The 21,676-nt window shown below is 42.1% G+C and overlaps 1 protein-coding gene across 1 annotated transcript in view; it reads right to left on the bottom strand.

Moving 5' to 3' along the window:
• Positions 1-21,064, bottom strand: part of YTHDC2 (YTH N6-methyladenosine RNA binding protein C2) — a 92,132-nt gene extending 71,068 nt beyond the window's left edge. Inside the window, exons 1-4 of the mRNA XM_051834534.2 lie at positions 20,658-21,064; positions 19,664-19,754; positions 10,283-10,479; positions 8,807-9,006 (exon numbers count right to left, since the gene is read on the bottom strand). Coding sequence (XP_051690494.1) covers positions 8,807-9,006; positions 10,283-10,479; positions 19,664-19,754; positions 20,658-20,850 — 681 coding nt within the window. The 5' untranslated portion in view covers positions 20,851-21,064. The remainder of the gene's footprint in view (positions 1-8,806; positions 9,007-10,282; positions 10,480-19,663; positions 19,755-20,657) is intronic.
• Between the last annotated feature and the right edge of the window lie 612 nt (positions 21,065-21,676).

Raw genomic sequence — 21,676 nt, 5'->3', positions numbered from 1 at the left:
GCTAACACACCTGGGAAGGCAGTGGATCATGTTCAAAGTGGGTGGGCCCCTGCCACCCATGCAGGAGAACCAGACGAAGTTTGTGGCTCCTGGCTTTGGCCTGGTCCAGACTTGGCTGTTGCAGCCATTTGAGGAGTAACCTAGCAGATGGAAAATCTCTGTCTCTCCCTCTCTCTCGCTCTGCATATACACACACATACACACACACGTATATATTTATATATATGTGTGTGTATATATATATATTTCAAATATATATATACAGGCTAGAAATTTGGATTTTCATAAAGAGAGCACTGAAGAAATAATAAGTGAAACAAAAACTTTTATTATTCTTAATCAACAGTTAAGTTTGTTCAAAATAACAACATATTTGATTATGTATCTTTATATCTATGTGTGTATTTGTATGTTTTTTATATGTAAGTGAAATGAATGATGGCAATACTATAAGGAAAAGGAAGACATTATTAGGATGATTTTGTTATTTAAGGTACACTACCTGTGAAGTGATACAGAGTCATTGGAAAGCTCTTAGATGAGTTACAAACATATACTGAAAATTCTAGGGCGGAGAGTGGGTGTTTGGCACAGTGGCTAAGTCATCACATAGGATGCCCATATCTCATATTGGAGTGCCTGGATTGAGCCCTACCTACTCTGCTTCCAATCAAGCCTCCTGCTAATGCACACCCTGAGATGCATCCAATGAAGGTTCTGCTCCAGTCTTTGAATCCCTACCACCCAAGTGAGAGATCAGGAATGATTTCCTGGACCCTGGCTTTAGCCTGGCCCAGCACAGGCTGTTGTAAACATTTGGGGAGTGAATCACCAGATGAAAGATATCTCTGTTTACCTCTCTGTCTCTGTTTTTCAATTAAATGAAAAAAATTGTACGGCAACCACTAAAAGAAGTAGATGATGATGGAAAGGAATATTATGCTACCTAACACCTGAAAACTATAAAAAGTGGGATCCTTGTACAAGAATAGTGAGATCAAACACAAATAATAAAAATTCTAGAAATAAACCCAGGCATTACAGAAACAGATTTGATTGAAAAATGGCATCAGGGGTGGGCATTATGGCGCAACAGGTTGAGACATTGCTTGGATGCCTGCATCTCATATCAGAGTGCTTGGCTCGAGTTCTGGCTACTCTCCTTCCAATCAGCTCCCTCCTGATACCACTTGGGAGACAGCAGATAACGGCTCAAGTACTTGAGTTGCTGCCACCCATATAGGAGACGTGGATGCAATTCCTGGCTCCTGGTTTCAGCATGGCCTAGCCCCAGTTGTGGCTATTTAAGGAGTGAACCAGTGGTTGGAAGATAGCTCTTTTTCTCTCTTTCTCTGTTAATCTGCTTTTCAAATAAATAAATAACCAAGAATTAAAAACAAGGCCAGTGCCACAGCTCACTAGGCTAATCCTCCACCTGCGGTGCCAGCACCCCAGGTTCTAGTCCTGGTTGGGGCGCCGGTTCTGTCCCGGTTGCTCCTCTTCCACTCCAGCTCTCTGCTGTGGCCCGGGAAGGCAGTGGAGGATGGCCCAAGAGCTTGGGCCCTGCACCCGCATGGGAGACCAGGAACAAGCACCTGGCTCCTGGCTTCGGATTGGTGCAGCGCGCCAGCCGTAGCAGCCATTGAGGGGTGAACCAACAGAAGGAAGACCTTTCTCTCTCTCTCTCTCTCACTGTCTAACTCTGCCTGTTAAAAACATAAAAAAAGAATTAAAAACAAAAAGAGAAACGGTTTTATGAGACACCAAGACAGCAGAACACAGAGGGAGCTTACTGCTCTAGTCTAGGGGAAGGTAATTAAAAGAAAATAGAGAGAGTGCAATCCCAGGGAAGAGTTAAGGAAAAATCAGCAGAGGAAACACCACACAAATTAGAGGGACACTATGAACCTACACAGAGGGTGTAGATGCATACAACTCAGCACTCCAGCAGCCAAGCGCCTCAACACCAGCTTTGGAGAGTGGAGAGTGGAGAGTGAGGTAAGACCAGAATGCAACAGCCCAAGCCACTGGCGACAAAGCTGCAGGAAGAGCCTGGCGTGGATGTGGCTGGAAGCCCTGTGGAAGGCAGTGCACCTGCCACACCAGGAGGAGAAAAAGGGGCCACTTCTTTCCTCTCCCGACCACCCAGCACCATTGCCATTTTGGACATACTAACAGCTGGGCCAGCTCACGTCTGCAACCCAGCAAGCAGACAAATGCAGACGCCTGAGTCTGGCCAGGACAAAGGGCTGGGTGCTGGGACTGTGAAAGCACTGTGGCTGCGTGTGAGGGCACAGGGTGCAGCTGGGACTCTGGCAGTCACTGTGGGAGGCTCCACATGCTCAGGGCGCCCTGATTCCCTGGTGAAAGTCATTGCTGCAGGATCGGTGCTCAAACCAAGGATTGCACAGAGCCTTTGCGTGTGGCTCTTGTGGCAGTGCAAACATTATACCCACTGGGGTATAATATTTTTTAATCATTTTTTATTTTTAAATATTTGAATTATATAAGTATTTTTCTGGAAAAAAATAGAAATGAAATATAGATTTGAACTACTTACAGAATGAAAATACTGATAGTGCTTATAAGCACTGTGTACCCTTTCGTGTTTGAGGCTTCCAAATTGAATCAAGTGTTTACTAGATTTTTCCCCTGAAATCCTGCTCTTCTTTTCTGTGCTTCATGCATTTAATCTTATTACTGATGCTTTAAAGCAGCAGGGTTAAAGTGTCAGTATATCTGTGTTCATTATGAATCCCAAAGCTTTTATAGTTAGGAAAAAGTCTCAAAAATACTCTTAGTGTCATTTTTGTTAATATTTTACCCATTGATGGTATTGTAGATACTTTAAATCATTTTAATAAGGCGTCTATAAAATTTAAAACATTACATGTTGTATTTGAATTAGTGAAGAGTAAGAAAAAAATGCCAGCTTACGGAGACTGCAGATGTTCCATTAAACTTCAAAATTTGTAAGAAAGGGACTTTCAGATAGGTGAGACGTGACAATGTCCACTAAACCAGCTCCTGGGACGTGGAAAGGAACCCCAGAAGCAGTGGAGGATACGGGAGGGCATTTACTTGCCATGGTTGTGGTGTGGTCTGCTCGTACTTAAAAACAGATAGTGACACAACAACATTTTTGTTGCCCAACAATCTGGAGTAGTGTCGTACATTTATCTGTACTAAAATAACTGTGAATTAATGAAATCTACAAAGAAGAAACTTTATAACTGTATTATATTTGGGAGCTTTGTACAGCTAGGTAATGTTTCCAGGATACAAAGTATTTGGATTTTAAAATTTACTGTTATAAGGAAGAAAACATGGCATTATTCTACATACTTAAATGATAATGTGTTTACTGAGTTTCAGAAGAAAAAATATGAAATGAGTAATTGTCACTGCATTAGCTATAATGTTAAATTGGCAAGTTGTAGCATAAAGCTTAAATCTGTGTCTCAAGTAGTCTAATGCTGCTTTGTATATACTGTAAGTGCTACAAATAGTCTCAAGACTGGACACGTATTGATACCTCTCAAATGAATGCGACCTTTGATGTAGGTGTTTTGCTATGTCTCAGAAAATATTTGAGTATCTGTGAATTTGTTCATCTATTTGGTAATGAAGATATTTCCTGTTCTTTTGTTGTTATTCTTTCATATTTTCATGCTTAAATTTGAATTTTTATATTTTTACTACTATTAAACACAATTTGTTCAATGGTTAAAATGGGGTTGTCAGTGAAGAAACAAAAACAGCCTCATCCATGTAACTGCCTAAGTAAAAACCACATTTTGTGTTCTATGTTCATATATTCTTAAGGATCTGTATCTCTGTTTAAATATAAGTGATGATGTTTAGGCTTTGTTTCTGTTTAATAAGGCTTTTTACCACTGGCTAAATGAAGGAATACATCTTTTTGAAGAGATTTATATTCTGTAAATAAAAATTGGTTGAAACAATTAAAAGAAAAAATATGATCACAACAACAAAAGAAAGGAGAAAAAAGAAAGTCATTTTTCTTTTTTTAAATTTGAGAATAGGAAGTGCCTTCTTTAGCACAGTCCAAAACCTAACCAAAAAATGACAAATTTGACTAAATAAAAAAATAAAAGTACCATAAAAGGTACCATAAAAAAAGTTAAAAAACAAACAAAAATAAGAAGAAATTATTTTTAAGATATTTAAAAAACAACACCCATGCATCTATAATACATGGTCTAAAAAAATTTCAAAATAATTAAGCCAAAAGAAAAATAGGACATAAGTAAGAATCTCAACTGAAGATAAACAAACACATAACAAGCAAATGAAAATATACTTAACTCTCTAAGAATCAAAGAAATGTAAATCAAACACTGTATTCTTACCAGCTTAATAAGGGTAAAAAATTAATATTCATTTTTGCTTAAGCTTTAGGAAAATGCAAACTTTCAATATCGTGTATTTATTTATTTGACAGGTAGAGCCGTAGACAATGAGAGAAAGGCAGAGAGAAAGGTCTTCCTTCCATTGGTTCACCCCCTAAATGGCCGCTACGGCCGCCACTGTGCCGATCCGAAGCCAGGAGCCAGGTGCTTGTTCCTGGTCTCCCATGCGGGTGCAGGGGCCCAAGTACTTGGGCCAACCTCCACTGCCATCCTGGGCCATGCAGAGAGCTGGACTGGAAGAGGAGCAACTGGGACTAGAACCAGCGCCCATATGGGATGCTGGCATCGCAGGCGGAGGATTAACCAAGTGAGCCATGGCACCAGCCCCTCAATATCATATATTTAAACTCTTCAGAGTTATTACACAATAACTACTTCATATAGGTATTAAAATTTTAACTGCCATACCCTTAATCTGGTTTTTCCTATTCTTGGAATTTACCCTACTGAAAAACTTGCACAAAGAAGGAAAGCAGTATCAATATACAACATAAGAATGTACAATTTAATAGTAAGATTCCTAACATCCACGAATTTTAGTTTTTACTCCTTTTTTTAAAAAAGAGATAATGTAACATGTCTTAGGGCTGAGAGGCTGAAATGAGACAACCCTTGTAAAAACTCAGAACATAGTAAACTATCAGCTTTGTGTCTTTTTTTATCATTACCAAAATGCACAAGAATGCTACACAGTTCTTTCAAAAACAACATACATCTCTACATACTGGTATGGGGAAACATCCAATTTCTGGTAAGTAGAAAAAAGCAACTTGTAAAGTTTATGTATATGACTATCCCATGTTTGTTTTTTAAAAATCAGTTTGGGGCCAGAATTGTGGCATAGCAGGTTAAAAGCCACTACCTGTGATGCCAGCATCCCATAAGGGCACCAGGTTGAGTCCTGGCTGCTCCACTTCCAATCCAGCTCCCTGCTAATGTGCCTGGGAAAGCAGTGAAAGATGGCTCAAATGCTTGGGTCCCTGAATCCATGTGGAAAACCAAGAAGCAGCTCCCGGCTTCGGACCAGCCTTCTCTGGCCGTTGTGGCTGTTTAGGGAGTGAACCAGCAGACACTGTCTCTCCCTCTATCTCTGTAACTCTCAAGTAAACAGGAGCCAGTGTTGTAGTGCAGCAGGTAAAACCCACTGCCTGTGATGCCAGCAGCTCATATGGGTGCCAGTTCATGTCCTGGCTGCTCCACTTCCAATCCAGCTCCTGCTAATGGCCCGGGAAAAGCAGCAGATAATAGCCCAAGCGCTTGGGCCCCTGAACCCACGTGGGAAACCCAGAAGAAGCTCCTGGCTTCAGCCTGGCTCAGCCCTGCCCAATGCAACCATCTGGGGAGTGAACCAACAGATTGAAAATCTTTCTCTGTCACTGACTTTCAAATAAATAAATCTTTTTTTAAAAAAAGTAATTTATATCAGTCTTACAAAGAAAACAAAAACACACAAATCAATCCCCAAGAAAGAAACCAAAAACATGTATTTCAAGTTTCTGAAAATAATACAGGAGAAAAGGTGGCATGAAATTACAATTCTCTTTTACTTCCTATGTAACATTTTCCACAATGTTTACACTTTTTAATCAAGATGTATTTGTTTATCTGAAAGTCAGAAATACAGAGAAAAGGAGAGAAATCCTCCATCCACTGGTTTGTTTCCCAAATGGCTACAACAGTCAGAGCTGGTCCAGGCCAAAGCCAGCCAGGAGCTCCTTCCGGGTCTCCCACATGGGTATGGGGTCCCAAGCACTTGAGTCACCTTCCACTGCTTTCTCAGGCTCATTAGCAGGAAGCTGAATCAGGAGAAGAGCAGCTGGGTCTCGAACTCAGTTCCCATATGGGATGCTGGCACTACAGGCGGAGGCTTAACCTTCTATGCCACAGTGCTGGCCCCAATGTTTAAGTTTTACATAGTAAACATGAAAAAGGGAAAAACATAAAAGCATTTAACTTCTTAATACCACCAAAGTTAAGATAAAACTGACCAATAGCACTATTTTATCTTCTGTTTTGTGTTTCACGGGAAGAAACACTAGCGATTTTACTTTATCTCCTTAACAAAATAGATTTCTTAAGTTTAAATCTATTAAATTACTACTTCCTTCTTGAAAATCAAGAGTATAATATTTACTTATAAGTTTAATTATTAAGTATTAAAATTATATATATATATATATAATTATGAAAAACAGCCCTTCATCAGTCTGATATACAAATATCATTAGAAGGGACATTCAGATAACTTAAATAAGAGCATTAATAATTTATCAAAACTTCCGTAATCTCCACTCGGTTTAATTAAAACTGCTACAATTAACACCTAATGGTAAACTTACTCCATTAAAAAAAAAATGTTTACTTATTTAATTTGAGAGGCAGACAGAGGGAGACATCTTTCACCCACTGATCCATTTACAAATGCCCCCAACAGCCAAGGCTAAGCTTCGCTGAAGCCAGTAGCCATGAACTCAATCGAGGTCTTGCACATGAGAGCTGGAACCCAATTATTTAAGTCATAACCTCCTGCCTCCCAGGGTGTGCACTAGCAGAAAGCTGGAATTGGGAGCAGAGCCACGACTTGAATCCAGGCACTCTAATCTGGATGCAGGCATCCCAAATGGTATCTTAAGCACCATGCCAAATATCCACTAAAAAATAATAAAATAAAAATAAAACAACCAAAGACATCTGAACAGATTCTTTAGAATGACTCCATGAAAGCCTGACTGAATTCTAAAAGGACTCACACTAAACAAAACTTTTATATATTGTCAGATAAAATGTTATTATTTTTTCATTATTTAGGTTTGCAGGCTCAAGTTTTAAAGATAAAGAGTCGTACTACTCTGAAAACAGTGAAGTCCAATAAGTACGTAACTGTGAAAGTTGATAGTCAACCTCTCTGCTACAGTTTGAATGTGTTGCCCCAAAATTCACATGTTAGAAATTTAACACCCAAAATCACAGTTAGTGGTATTTGGAATCAGGGTCTTTGGGAGGCAATCAGGATTAGATGAGGTTATGAGGATAGGGTCCCCATAATGGCATGAGCACCTGTATAAGAAAGGAACACACACCCACACTAGTACACTTATTCTGTCTCACCACTGATGCCTTCCCCCATTGCAAGGTACTCACTAGATGGCAGTGCCATGCTTTTTCCTAGCTTCAGTACTGTGAGCTAAGTAAACCTCTATTTGTTATAAACAACCCAATCTACTGGATTTAGTTACAGCAACGGAAAATGGACTAATTCACTTTTCCACCACTTTGCCTTACCTATAGGCTAAGTTTATTAAACTCATCAATATAACCATGGGAAATCTTAAGTAATTGTAAAAAGCAAATTTTGTCCATACCATAAAAAAGAAAAAGTGCAAACATATTATCTTATCTGAACTCTATTAACAACAAAGTAATTTTAGTGCTGACAGTGAAATGCTAAAAGAACATATATAAGAAAACACCATATCATGCCACACTTACTTCCTATCTGTTACCATGAACAGATAGGAACCATGCTGATGAGGTACTTTGATTCTGAATACCCAAGTAAAACCTATCCGATTTAATCCATTCTTCAATCAACTTTATATTATATTAATACTTGTGTTGTGACTGCTTTTACTTTAGCCTTAGCTACTTTTGTTTTTAGAGTTAACAGAGAGACAGACAGACAGACAGAGATCTTCCATCCACAGATTCAATCTCCAAATAGCTGCAGGGCCAAAGCTGGGCCGATCGGAGCCAGGAGCTTCTTCCGGGTTTCCAATGTGGGTGCAGAGATCCAAGTACTTGGTTCATCTACCACTGCTCTCCCAGGCCATAGCAGAGAGCTGAATGGGAACTGGAGTAGCCAGGACTCTAACCAGTGCCCTTACAGGATGCTGACACTGCAGGTAGCGGCTTTACTCACTATACCACATTCCTGGTCCCACCTTTAGCTCCTACATGTGAAACACTAACACAGACACTACAGAGATTTTCTCTAATTCTCACCTTGAAAAGCAGTAATTTTTAGTCCCAGATTCTAGCTCAGAGAGTATAAAACTAGCCTGAAACTTCATATCCAGTAAGTGAGGAAACTAGAATTTGAGCCCAAGCCCAAGCCTATATTCTTACAATAACACCAAGTCACATCATCATCTCTGTTTAAATAAAAGCCAAATAGTAATTTTTAAATAAATAATTTAAACCATTTGCTTTTTACAAATGCTCAAAATGTATCCCCAGCAGTAATCTATCTCTGAAATAACCATTAGGATAACCAGATGTTTCTTTTTCTGTATTTTATAACACATATACATTTGTACAAAATTACAACATGGATATTTTAAATTTCTTCTATAAACACCAAAAAAGAAACAAACCTGCGTGGTCTTTCCAGACCCAGTTTCTCCAACAATCAAAACTACTTTATTTTCCTTAATTATTTTAACAATTTCTTCTTGTTTCTCAAACACTGGCAAAGATTGCCGGAAAGAATCAAATTCAGACTCCCCTCTTTTCACTGGAATTTGAGGTATGCCATTGTTGAGTCGCCCACTTGTCTTGCTCATTTCTCGGTTTTCTTTGAACGTGAATAGAAGAACAAAAATTTATGACCAACATTGAAAAAAATGTTAAAAGTAAAGATAAGTCATTTCTAATGTCCTTTCAAGCATTTCTTCTTAGTTTAGACAATGTTAGCAAGCAATGCCTCAACTACTGCACAACACTTGTTATTCCAAAAAGTAAGCCTTCAAAAGTATTTCTGATGCATAATGTTGCAAAATGAATAAAAATTAATCATTCGATAACTATTAAAAATTTTTAAACACAATTTTGATAATCTAAATTATTTTCAAACCTGTTCTAAGTTTCTGTTAATGTCATAGAATAGTAAAATTTTACAGTAACTAATGTGCACTATAAAATGTTATAAACAATATGAAAATACATTACAAAAAAAGGAAAATACTCTATACATATCCTTAAAGTTATACTCAAAAGACTAAGTGGACAAACTGAACAGCATGCATCAATATAGGGCCCTAAGGCTTAAGAAATGTCCTGATCAAACATTTCAGCCAACATCCACGATTAACAAAGTAGGCAGGAATAAAAAAGAGGCATGAAGCATTTTATGTTCTTCATATAGCTGGAAATATTCTTTGCATAATATCCAGGATAACATATTTCCCACATTCTATAGATCTGCTCTAACAGATGGTAATAATTAAGCAAATTCTGTCACCATAGGCAATGAAACAATTTTCTCACTAGGGAAGTTATATTTCCAAATAGTAAAACTACAACTTCATTTTACAATACATTTATTCATCTACCTTTGAGCAATTTAATGTAATAATGAGTCTGTCCCATCCCTTACCAGAAGCTAAAGCCCCATTCACAATCTCACTCCTGAGCACATCGTGACAGTACAAAGCAGCAAAGTGCAGAACTTAGGGTCAAATCCCAGGTCTACGGTTTCCTGGTTGGTTGAGAGGCCATGAGTAAATTATTGAAGTCGTCTGAACCCCAGTTTCTGCCCCTCTGAAACAGAGGAAATGTGTACCTTGCAATGGCTGTTGCTATGAGACCTCTGACACAGTATTCTCCCTAGCACACGGCAAGTGCTTAATAAATGGTAGTTATTATTATAACTCCTTAAAAAACAAACTTGTTCAACTCTGACATGCCTTAATGTTGCATTTTGTTTTAAATCTTTCACAACTCTTACTCATTTCTAAAAAACTATTCAATTTGAGAAAACTTACTTCATCTTAGTTTTTAAAAATAAATCTAAAATGGAAAACGATCATCAAATAATAGGGCAAACAAGAATCTCCCCAGAAAATACATACCGGCTTCAACTGCAAACACATTTCCTCTTTCTGTTTTAGGCAGAAGTTCAGTGCGCTCTTTATTGGTGACAGGAAATCTTTGAATTAGGCTCCTAACAGCATGTTTTGTATTATGGGTCAAATTACAGGTCATCATTGCATGAGCTGTTTCTGATCCATCTTTCTTCTTCACAGTTAGGTATCTATTTGCTCCCTTTCTGAATATTAACAGAAATCATTTATTTACTACACATATAGAGAGAGTAAGTCAACTTTTTCATAGATGATATATGCCCACTTAAAAAATACATCTCAAGCTAAACACTGAAAAACAAATTAAAATGCTTTGAGCTAAGCTAAAAGTTCCAAAATATTCAGGACATAGAGGTTTGGGGCTCAAGCAGCCACAAAACTATTTTCAATTAAAATTTCAAAATGCTATAGATCCAGTTTTAAAATCATTTACCCATAAATGTTACAGTTCTTTAGCAGACTTCATGGTAGATGAAACACCACCAGTTAATACATGCTGGGAAGCATACAGAGGGAAAAAACAATCTGAACTACGGAACCTAAAAATGATCACGAAAAAGTGATGGCTCACTATTCTGACTAGTGTGTTGCACTAAATGTTTCTACAGTCTGCTGGTAATGTTACACTCCCATGAACACCTGTTAAGAGAGCCAAGCATAGCAGCTGGACCACAAATGCATAAATCTGAATCACTAGTAACTCTTTTTAATATACATTTTTTCAAGTGAAAGAATTTTTTCAAAGCTTCTGGTTCTACCCTTGAATTGTAAAATAGTGATGATTTGCTATAACTATATTTGTTTTCCTAAGTGGTTCACACCTATAATCCAGCAGTGTGATACTGGTTAGGAGCTCGGCCTCTAAAGGCACACAGACCTAGATTTGTAATCCAGTTCTACCACTTGCTAGCTATGGGGACCCTAAGCAAATTATTTAATGATTCTGCACCTAAGATAATAGTTTGTTTCAAAAGATCATTCATATGGTTAAATAAGATCATGCATATGAAGTACAGTATCTGTCACATAGTAGGTTCTAAATAAATGAAAATTATCACAATTAGGAGAAAACAGTTTTTTAAATTGTAAAGTTATCCAGAATATTCCATGAAGTGTTTTACCATTTGTTAGTCACTATCATATTATCGAAATGAGCAACACAGCCACAAATACAGTGAAAATCACATGTATAATTTTATAGTTTTCATTAAAATTTTGTCAACATCTTCATTATTAGATTGATACTAAACTAAGCATTAACCTATACAGCTTTAGATATATATGTCTTCTAAGTGAAACTTCCAATTTACCAAGATTTTTAACTCTAGAAACTACTTGAATGCTGTAATGAACAGTAAGCTTTATATACTGTCAATTACTCCTCAACAGGTACTTAGCAATACTTAAAATGAGGCTATAAAAATAAAATAGTTAAAACATAACCTGGGGTCAACACTGTGGCGTAGCAAGTAAAGCAGCCGCCTGCAGTGCCAGCATCCCATATGGGTACCGGTTCTAGTTCCGGCTGCTCCACTTCTGATCCAGCTCTCTACTATGGCCTGGAAAGCAGTGAAAGATGGCTCAAGTCCTTGGGCCTCTGAACCCGCGTGGGAGACCCGGAAGAAGCTCCTGGCTCCTGGCTTCAGATCAGCACAGCTCTGGCCGTTGCGGCCAACTGGGGAGTGAACCAGTGGATGGAAGACCTCTCTCTCTCTCTCCCTCTCCTCTCTCTGTGTAACTCTGACTTTCAAATAAATAAATCTTTTAAAAAATCTCTAATTTCTATTTGTTCTAAAATGCTTTTTCTTAAAAATCATCTCAGGAAGCTTTTGCTATATTTTACCTTTAACCTGATTATCTTTTCAGTCATTCACCATATATTAAGCATTTACTATATGCCTGGAACTATAGTAGAAGCTAGGATTACAAAATTGAGTAAAATATAGACTTTTTTCAACAAGTTGACAACTCAAATAATGGATCACATTGAAACCTTCCTTACATAGGCTGTCTAAGAATACTGTAACATTTATGTATAAAAATAACTCAAATTAATCAGGGGCAAGTACTTAGTCATTACCACTTAAAAATGTCTGAATTCAGTTTCAATACAGATGGTAGGACAAAAAGATAGCATTAACTTGACAGTTTCAATGTTTTAATACAAAATTCTGCCTGTGGCTATTACTGCTCATTCCTACCACATTCAGCACTATGATGTCAGTGATACACATCTTATGATATAGCATAAAAAGATTAATAAAGCTGTGGGTAAAATATTTGCTTCATCACTATGAGGATGGAAACAATCAAAACAGTAGATATTTCTTTAAAGATGTATATATTAATTTTAAAGGCAGAGTTACAAAGAAAGGAAGAGAGAGAGAGAGAGAGAGAGGAAGGTAGGTAGGAAGGTAGGTAGAGGGAGGGAGAGAGAAACTTCCATCAACTGGTTCACTCCCCAGATGGCAAAAGACAGGACTTCCATTTGTGTCCCTCATGTAGGTGGCAGGAGCCCAAGGATTTGGATCATCTTCCACCACTTTCCCAGGCACATTATCAGGGAACTGGGTCAGAGTGGGACTCGAACTGGTGCTCAGATGGGATGTCGGTGTTGCAAGAGGCAGCTTAACCTGCTGCACCACAATGCTGGGTCCACAACACAGTAGAGAGTCATTCTGCTGTATAATCTGATACACTGAAATCCCATCATGCATTCATCCCAAGGTAAATAACACTATGTCTTTATGAAAAACCAAAGAGTAGTACGCTTTACAAAGCAAAATTAACTAGCAACTACATATGGAATAGATGTTAGACAACTTCACAATTTATTTTAAATCATAAAATGTAAAGCATAAAAATAAATATGGGAGGGAAGGAAGACACTATGGGTTTAAAGTCACAGTCAACAAGACCAAGTTCCAGTATTGTATTGCATAATAGGATGACTATAGTTAACAATGGGTATATTTCAAAATAAGAGAATTTAAAATGTTTTCACCAACAAAATAGGTATTTGAGGTAATGGATATGCTAACTACCCAATTTCCATGATAAAGCACATGTACCATATAAATATATGCTAATATTTGTCAATTTAAATATAAATAAAATAGAAAATATAAACAAAAATTAAGATCACAGATAAGATCATAACTTAACTTACATAACTCTTATAACTTCCTAACCAATGCATGCCATAATAAACCTTTAGCATTTCAATGGCTTTTTCTTTTTAAATAAAAATTATATAGGGGCCAGCACTTTGGTGCAGCAGGTTAAAGCCCCAGTCTGCAGAGCTGGCAGCCCATATGGGTGCCAGTTTGAGTCCCAGCTGTTCCACTTACAATCCAACTCCCTGCTAATGAGCATGAGAAAGCAGGAGAAGATGGCCCAAGTCCTTGGGCCCCTGCACCCTCGTGGGAGACTCAGAAGAAGCTCCTGGCTTCACTTTGTCTTAGCTCTAGCCACTGTAGCCATTTGGGGCATGAACCACCAGATGGAAGACCCCTCTCTCTGTCTCTACCTCTCTCTGAAACCCTTTCAAATAAATAAAACCTTAAAAAAAAAGATGATATAACTAATCAAAGTTGATATATCAATTTACTAAACATTAGTAAATATTTAACTCAAATAGAACTGTATGCTTCATTATGCCCTGCTTCCCAAAACTGAGAACAATTTTAAAAATTACTTAAAGAAATGAACTCTGAAATGATTAGTTTAAATGGTCACGGTCACCATGGAGCTAAAAATGTGACAGGCATTTGTTTGATGTCTGCTAAATACTTAATTTCACACTCTCTTAATTTGTACTTCCATTAGGCACACAGATGCAAAGATCTAGTTCCAGATCCTTTTCTCCCTAATACTGTTACACAGAATTACAACTTCTTAAAAGTCTATCACACTAATTTGGCTTTTTTTATGATTCTCTAGACAATATTATACATCAAATCTGTTAACTTTTTTTAAAAGATTTATTTTTATTTATTTGAGAGTTAGAAAGAGAGAGAGGTCTTCCATCTGCTGGTTCACTCCCCAAATGGCCACAATGGCCAGAGCTGGGCCCACCTGAAGCCAGGAGGCAGGAGCTTCTTCCCAGTCTCCCACATGGGGGCAGGGGCCCAAGGACTTATCCCGTCTTCCTATGTTTTCCCAGGCCATGAGCAGGGAGCTGTATTGGAAGTGGAGCAGCCGGGACTCAAACCATATGGGATGCCAGCACTGCAGGAAGAGGCTTAACCAGCTACACCACAGTGCCAGCCCATTAACTTTATTTTGTCACTAAATTGAACAGTTGCTTTCATGTCATGTTAACTATGCTTACAGTAAAATTTGTTCCTTGTATGGTCTTAATGGACTATAAGCAAGCTGGAGGTAAAAATCTATCTAATTTCTGTTCTAACTCTTCCACAGTACCAAGTACACTGCTATTAACCTATTGTGAATGTCAAAAATTAATTAGTTACACATCAACTATATTCAAATCCTGGCTCTGCCATATGCTAGTTGTCCAACCTCAAGAAAATCACTTAATAGTTCTAAGTTTAATTGCCACATCAGGTATACAGGTACAAGACATTAATAATATATAAAACAGCCAGCGCTGCAGCTCACTAGACTAATGCTCCGCTGCGGCGCCGGCACACCGGTTGGGGCACCGGTTCTGTTCCGGTTGGGCCGCCAGATCTGTCCCGGTTGCTCCTCTTCTAGTCCAGCTCTCTGCTGTGGCCCGGGAAGGCAGTGGAGAATGGCCCAAGTGCTTGGGCCCTGCACCCACATGGGAGACTAGGAGGAAGCACCTGGCTCCTGGCTTCGGATCGGCGCAGTGCACCAGCCGCAGCGCACCAGCCGTAGTGGCCATTTGGGAGGTGAACCAAAGGAAGACCTTTCTCTCTGTCTCTCTCTCTCTCTGTCTAACTCTGCCTGTCAAAAAATAATAATAATAATAATATATAACACAACTTACAAAGCTGTTGGAGGGTGGGAGCAGACATCTAGCCTCACGGTTAAGATGCCTACATCCTACCTCACAGTGCCTGAGTTAGATACCTAGTTCTGGCTCTTGACTCCAGTTTCCTGCCAATGCAGACCCTGGGAGGCAGGGTTGTATCTCAAGTAATTGGGCTCCTGCTCCCCACATACATTTAGATTGAGAGTCCCAGCTTCCAATTTACCCCACCCAGCTCCAGCCATTAGACATTTTGGAAATGAACTGATGGATGAGAGCTCCCTCTCCCTGTTTCTCTAAGAGGCTGACACTATGGTGCGGTGAGTTTAGCAACAGCCTGCAGCACTGGCATCCCATACCAGTTCCGGGTGCTCCACTTCCAATTCAGCTCTCTGCTAATGCACCTGGGAAAGCAGCAGACCATCGCCCAAATCTTTGGGTCCCTGCCACCCACATGAGTGGCCTAGAACAATCTCCTGGCTCCTCAGCATGGCCAAACCCTGGTCACTGTGGCCATCTGGGGAGTGAACCAGCTGATGGAAGATATCTCTCTCTCTCTCGATCTCTCCTTCTCTCTCCTTGTAATCCCGACTCTCAGATAAATAAATATTTTTTTAAGAAAGATATGTTTCAAAAAATCTGTTGCAAGGATTAAATGACAAATCCATGTAATGTACCTAGAATAATGCCTGTTGCAAAAGATCACTTAATAAATGTTACTTCCTGCTATTATTAATGGACACAGCAAGGTTTCTTTTTTTATGGATGTGCAAAAATTCACTAAGAGTTCATAATTTTAAATCCATGTTTCCTATTTTATCTGGGGGAAGGCACAATGCAATCTTCCCAGGCACGAGGTAATAACTAAATGGGAAAATGGAGGGTTTCCTGGTAAGGTAAAGCCCCCTGGTCAGGATGAGTAGCATGTATCAGTACCTAATAAGCAGTGACACTGACAGTCACAGGCGTAATTTCTCTGTACTATATATATATATATATTTTTATTTTTAAAGATGTATTTATTTATTTGAAAGGTAAAGTTAGAGAGGCAGAGTCAGAGAGAGGGAGAGAGCTCTTTGTTCACTCCCCAAATGGCTGTAACAGCCAAAACTGGGCCAATCTGAAGCCAGCAGCAAGGACCTTCCTCCAGGTCTCCCACTCAGGTACAAGAGCCCAAGGACTTGGGCCATCTTCTATGGCTTTCCCGGGCCTTAGCAGAGAGCTGGAATGGAAGTGGAGCAGCCAGGACTCAAATTGGAGCCCACACAGGATGCAGGCACTTTAGGCGGCAGCTTTACCCGATACACCACAGCACTGGCCCTTGCACAGTACATTTTTTCAAATGGGCCTTCAAAGTGAAGAAACTTGGCCAAAGTTGCAGAATGAAGCAAAGAGAGACTGGGAATAGAATGCAGGTATCTGGCGCCTGAGTTGTGGTATCATGAGTTAAGATGCAGCCTGCGATGCTGACATCCCCTTTGGGCTTGTTTGTGTACTGGCTGCTCCACTTCTGATCCAGCTCTCTGCTAATGCACCTGGGAAGGCAGCAGAACATGGCCCAAGTAGTTGAGCACCTGCAACCACATGGGAGACCTGGATAATGCTCCTGGCTTCTGGCTTTGGCCTGGCCCAGCCCTGGTCATGGGGCCATTTGGGGAGTGAATCGGTGGGGAGATCACTCAATCTCCCTCACTCTCTCCCCACCCCTCTTTCTGTAACTCTGCCTTTCAAATAAATGAATAAATCATTAAAAAAAAAAAAAAAAAAGGTTTCCTGCCCTTTGCTCCATACCAGGTTGCCTATCAAATATGTACTACAGAAGCCTATCATGTGTACACACACACACACACACACACACACACTCCAATTAGCTAAGTTAATGCTAGATTTAAAAAATAAGTCTTTGCTGAAGGCTGAACAAAAGAGCCCATAAAATATAAGCCAGGTACAGTTTCATATAATGAAAAGAACAGATTTGAGAAGTACAAAGTAATTTAGTTCTTCATGTAAACTCTAGGAAAAGCATTTGAAAGTTGCAAGGACTACTAGATAAAAACAGGAAAAAGTTTGTTCAAAGATGAAGAAGAGAGGAAGGGAGCTGAGATATTTCCTAAGACAAGACTTGGGGGCGTCACAGTCACAAGCATCAGGGACTGTGTAAGTACATGAGACTGCCTTGCTTCTCTTGGCATCTTTTCCCCTCTCTCTCTCTCTTCCTGGTTCAACGTTTCCTCCGCCCCCTTTTCTTGTGCCATTAACTTCCTTCTTGTTCTGCTCTCCCTAGACATTTCTCCTTTCTGGGTCACCTCTTAAATGAGCATGCTACTCAACAGAAGTAAACTCATCAACTGTAATGGACTGCTCTTCTAAGAATAATTTCTCATGATCACTTTCTAAGTCTGCTGTTCAAAATTCAAGCCCCATTTAACCAAAGAATGAGACGGCTGCAGAACAGCACATTTTTAACAGGTGTTTCCAGCACAGGCCCAAAACATCTCTGCAACCCTTAAACCCAAACAGCTTTGAAAACCAAAATTTTCTTAGAAGTCTGCAGCAATCTCACTCGGTAAGAAAGCATGATTAAACAGATATGAAGTTATTAACATTCTTCTTCTTGTGAATAGTCACATGCTTTCCAGCAAAATATTAATGTGATTAAAGATGGCTTATCCATTATTGGGGCTATTACATCATACACTGCAAATACATCTTAACAACCCTTCTAAACTGAAAAATCTGAACCTCAAAATTTTGGCCTAGGGGATTTTGGATAAAAGACTGCAGCTCTATATTATACTTCTACTTTTTTGTCAAGAGCAGCATTTTATCTACCTAGTGGACTACAATATGAGCATGTTCAAGAATTAACCACTCCAGCTCCAGCCTTTAACAGTGTATATTAACAGTGTATATTCACCTAAGCCAAACCCATCTTAGCGATCTATCAGGGTGGTGGCCTGCACACACAAGACATTACTACATCAGCTACTTTCACCTTAAGACCTTCCTGCTATTAATTAACATATTTATAAAGTTTTGTTTTTATTCTTGGTAACCTAAACATGTAAGCTGCATTTTTTTTCTGTATACCTCTGGTTCTCAATCTGGTGCAACTTTGCTCCATGCGGAATATTTGGCAATGTCTACAGGTTTTATTTGGCTGTCACAACTGGGACTGAGCACATTGGTGGCATCTAATGGGTAAAGACCAGGCAGGTATGCTGCTAAACAACCTATAGAACACAACACAATAAAGAACTGCCCACAGTATCAACAGCACCAACACTGAGAAACTTCTCTACACAGATCCCACCATCCCTATTCCCAAATGAAAAGGATCCACAGAGACCAGGAGGAAGGAGGAAGCACCTGGCTCCTGGCTTCGGATCGGCACACTGCGCCGACCGTAGCAGCCATTTGGGGGGTGAACCAACAGAAGGAAGACCTTTCTCTCTGTCTCTCTTTCTCACTGTCTAACTCTGCCTGTCAAAAAAAAAAAAAAAAAAAAAAGGAGTCTTGGTACCTCTGCTTACAATCCAGCTTCCTGCTACTGCACATCCTGGAAGACACTAGGTGATGGTTCAAGTACTTGAGTCCCAGCTACCCATGTGGGAAACCCAGCCTGGCCTAACCCAGCTTACCAGAGGCATTTAGGGAGTGAACCAGCTAACAGCAACTACCTTCAACTTTAAAAATTTTTTTTCTTACATTTTAAAATCTACCTTTGAAGGGGTTCAAAGTATACCACCCTAAGATATGCCACTCTAGTGATAAGGAGCTGAGGCTAACTAAGAAAAAGACTCAAGAGAAAACTGGGTTCTCACTCTCTTTAATAGGAAGGGAGGGAAGTTCTTACTCCTGAGACTACTCCAGACTCGTCAACCCAGAGAGGGCACCAGGAGAGCACATACAAAAAACCTTGGTAAAACCTCTCCTCCATTCTGTTAGCTTCCCCATATATTTACCTAACCATAATTTACCACACCCAGAAGCTCAAAGTCCTTTTCCTTTGTCTTGTCACTTTTTTTTACAAATTTATTGGTCTTTATTGTTGCTACGTAAGCCCCAGGTTTGAGTTATGCATCATCAGCTCTCCCCTGTGTGAGTGAGCAATGCACATGTTAATAAACTTATTTTTTTCTTCATCTCTTTTATCAGCCTAATTTGCAGGGTCCCAGACAATGAACCTAACATAACAGAGGAAAAGTTTTCTCCATGCTCACATTTTTTTTCAGGGAGGACCTAAGAGGAAAGAGCTGAATTTGACAGGGACCTAGCCAGTTTATCTACAGACATATAACTAAGAATGCAGTGATAAACAGTAATAATTATTTAACATTGTCAAAAACATTTCTCAACTTCCCCTTTTTTGGTAAATAATTCTTTTTTAAATAAGAAAGCTATCCGCTTACCCTTTACTTTTAGACACCAAACCAAGAGACTGACTCAGTCGATGAATAAAGGCTCTTTCAGTACTGGTCAAAGAAGAGGGAAACTCCATTTCTACACGGGAAAAAAAAAAAGCAGTGCAGTGTGGACAGGCAATTTTCTTTCAAGCAATACACAGATTAAAAAAAAACTTACATACAAATTTATATCTTATGTGAAAAGTTTAATTCAATCACTACAGAATGTCTACCAGAATTAAACCCAATTGTGACAAAGGCCTCTGATGTTCACCAGACTGCTCCTCTTATTTGTGCTGGAATCTGGGGTCAGTAAATGACAGATGGACCTGTTTTACTATTAGTCCTCCCCTGCGGAGGGAACGGCGGACTGTGTTCCGAGGACGCCCAGCATTAGCGATCCTCCACGTGAAACTGCACTGCCTCGGCTCCCAAAGCTGCACCAATTCTTATCTCGCCATTGCAGAACAGACTGGGCTGTGTCCACTGCTCGGCTTCCCCTCTGTGGAAGGTAGGCTCGGGGCACCTGCCGGGTCAGCCGGCGGCCCAGTGCGGGGTCCCGGGTGAAGCCGGCCCACCGACCGCGCCCCGGGCAGGTGCCCACGGTGGCCGCCGGCCCTGCCCTCGGCGACCAATGCCAAGCGCGGAAGGGCCTCCCACGTCCGGAGCAGCTGCGCCCGGCGCACCTAGCCACCGGCGTCCTCCTGCTTGTCTGCGAGCGCACAGAAAGTGGAACTAAAGAGACGTTTCTTTTGCTGCAAAAAGGAAAGAAAAGAAAGAAATCCAGGCGTAGCCGTTTCGCAGCGTGCATTTCCACGAATGTATCGAGTCCTCCGCTCACTCCCTTCAACTTTTTCTGTGCACAGGGCAGGGGCTGCCGACGGCGGGAGCAGGCGGCGCCGCCGCCGCGGGCTGCGGGAACTCGGCCCGGAGCCCGGCGGCCGCCCCTCGCTCGGGGTGCGGGCCCGGCGGCCGCGGCCGCGGCGGGGGCGGGCCTCACCTCGCTGGTCCCCGTAGCGAAAGCGCTCCAGGGCGATGTTGACCGCGATCTTCACCTCCTCGTCGATGCGGATGTCCTTCAGCCCCTTGGCCCTGCCGCCGCCCGCAGGGCCACAGGGCGCGGGGCCGCCGCCGCTCCCGCCGCCGCCGCCGGGCGCGGGCGGCCGCGGGGAGACGCTGCTCGGCCTGGACATGGCCCTGAGGGCCGCTTCTCCCCGCGCCGCAGCGGCCAGGCCTGCTGGCGGGCGGCCAGGGACAGCGACCGCAGGCAGCGGGGCCTCCGCCGGCGCCGGGCGGCTCCGAGAGCGGCTGCGCGGGGCCCGGGTCGCCGGAAAGCCCCCGGTCGCCACCACAGCCGCGGAGGCGCCGGCGCCACAGCCGCCACAGCCGCCACTGCCCGGCGAGGCGGCGCGCGGGCGTGATGACGTCAGCAGCCGCGGCGCCCGGGGCCCGCCCCCGCGGAGGGCGCCCCCTCCTCCCGGGACCCGCCCCCGCGGAGGGCGCCCCCTCCTCCCGGGACCCGCCCCCGCGGAGGGCGCCCCTCTCCTCCTGCGACCCGCCCCCGCGGAGGGCGCCCCCTCCTCCTGGGACCCGCCCCCGCGGAGGGCGCCCCTCGCCGCCCGAACCCTCCTCAGCCCGCCCCCGCGGAGGGCGCCCCTCGCCTCCCGGGACCCTCCTCAGCCCGCCCCCGCGGAGGGCGCCCCTCGCCTCCCGGGACCCTCCTCAGCCCGCCCCCGCGGAGGGCGCCCCTCTCTTCCCGGGACCCTCCGGCGCCCCCTCGCCGCCCCGGACCCTCCTCAGCCCTCCTCAGCGGGCGGGCGCCCCTCTCTTCCCGGGACCCTCCTCAGCGGGCGGGCGCCCCTCTCTTCCTGGGACCCTCCTCAGCCGGATGGGCGCCCCTCTTCCCGGGACCCTCCTCAGCCGGATGGGCGCCCCTCTTCCCGGGACCCTCCTCAGCGGGCGGGCGCCCCTCTCCTCCTGGGACCCTCCTCAGCCGGATGGGCGCCCCTCTTCCCGGGA

This window comes from Oryctolagus cuniculus, chromosome 6 (genome assembly GCF_964237555.1).
Source record: "Oryctolagus cuniculus chromosome 6, mOryCun1.1, whole genome shotgun sequence".
Lineage (NCBI taxonomy): Eukaryota > Metazoa > Chordata > Mammalia > Lagomorpha > Leporidae > Oryctolagus > Oryctolagus cuniculus.
This window is presented reverse-complemented; position numbering and strand designations above follow the sequence as displayed.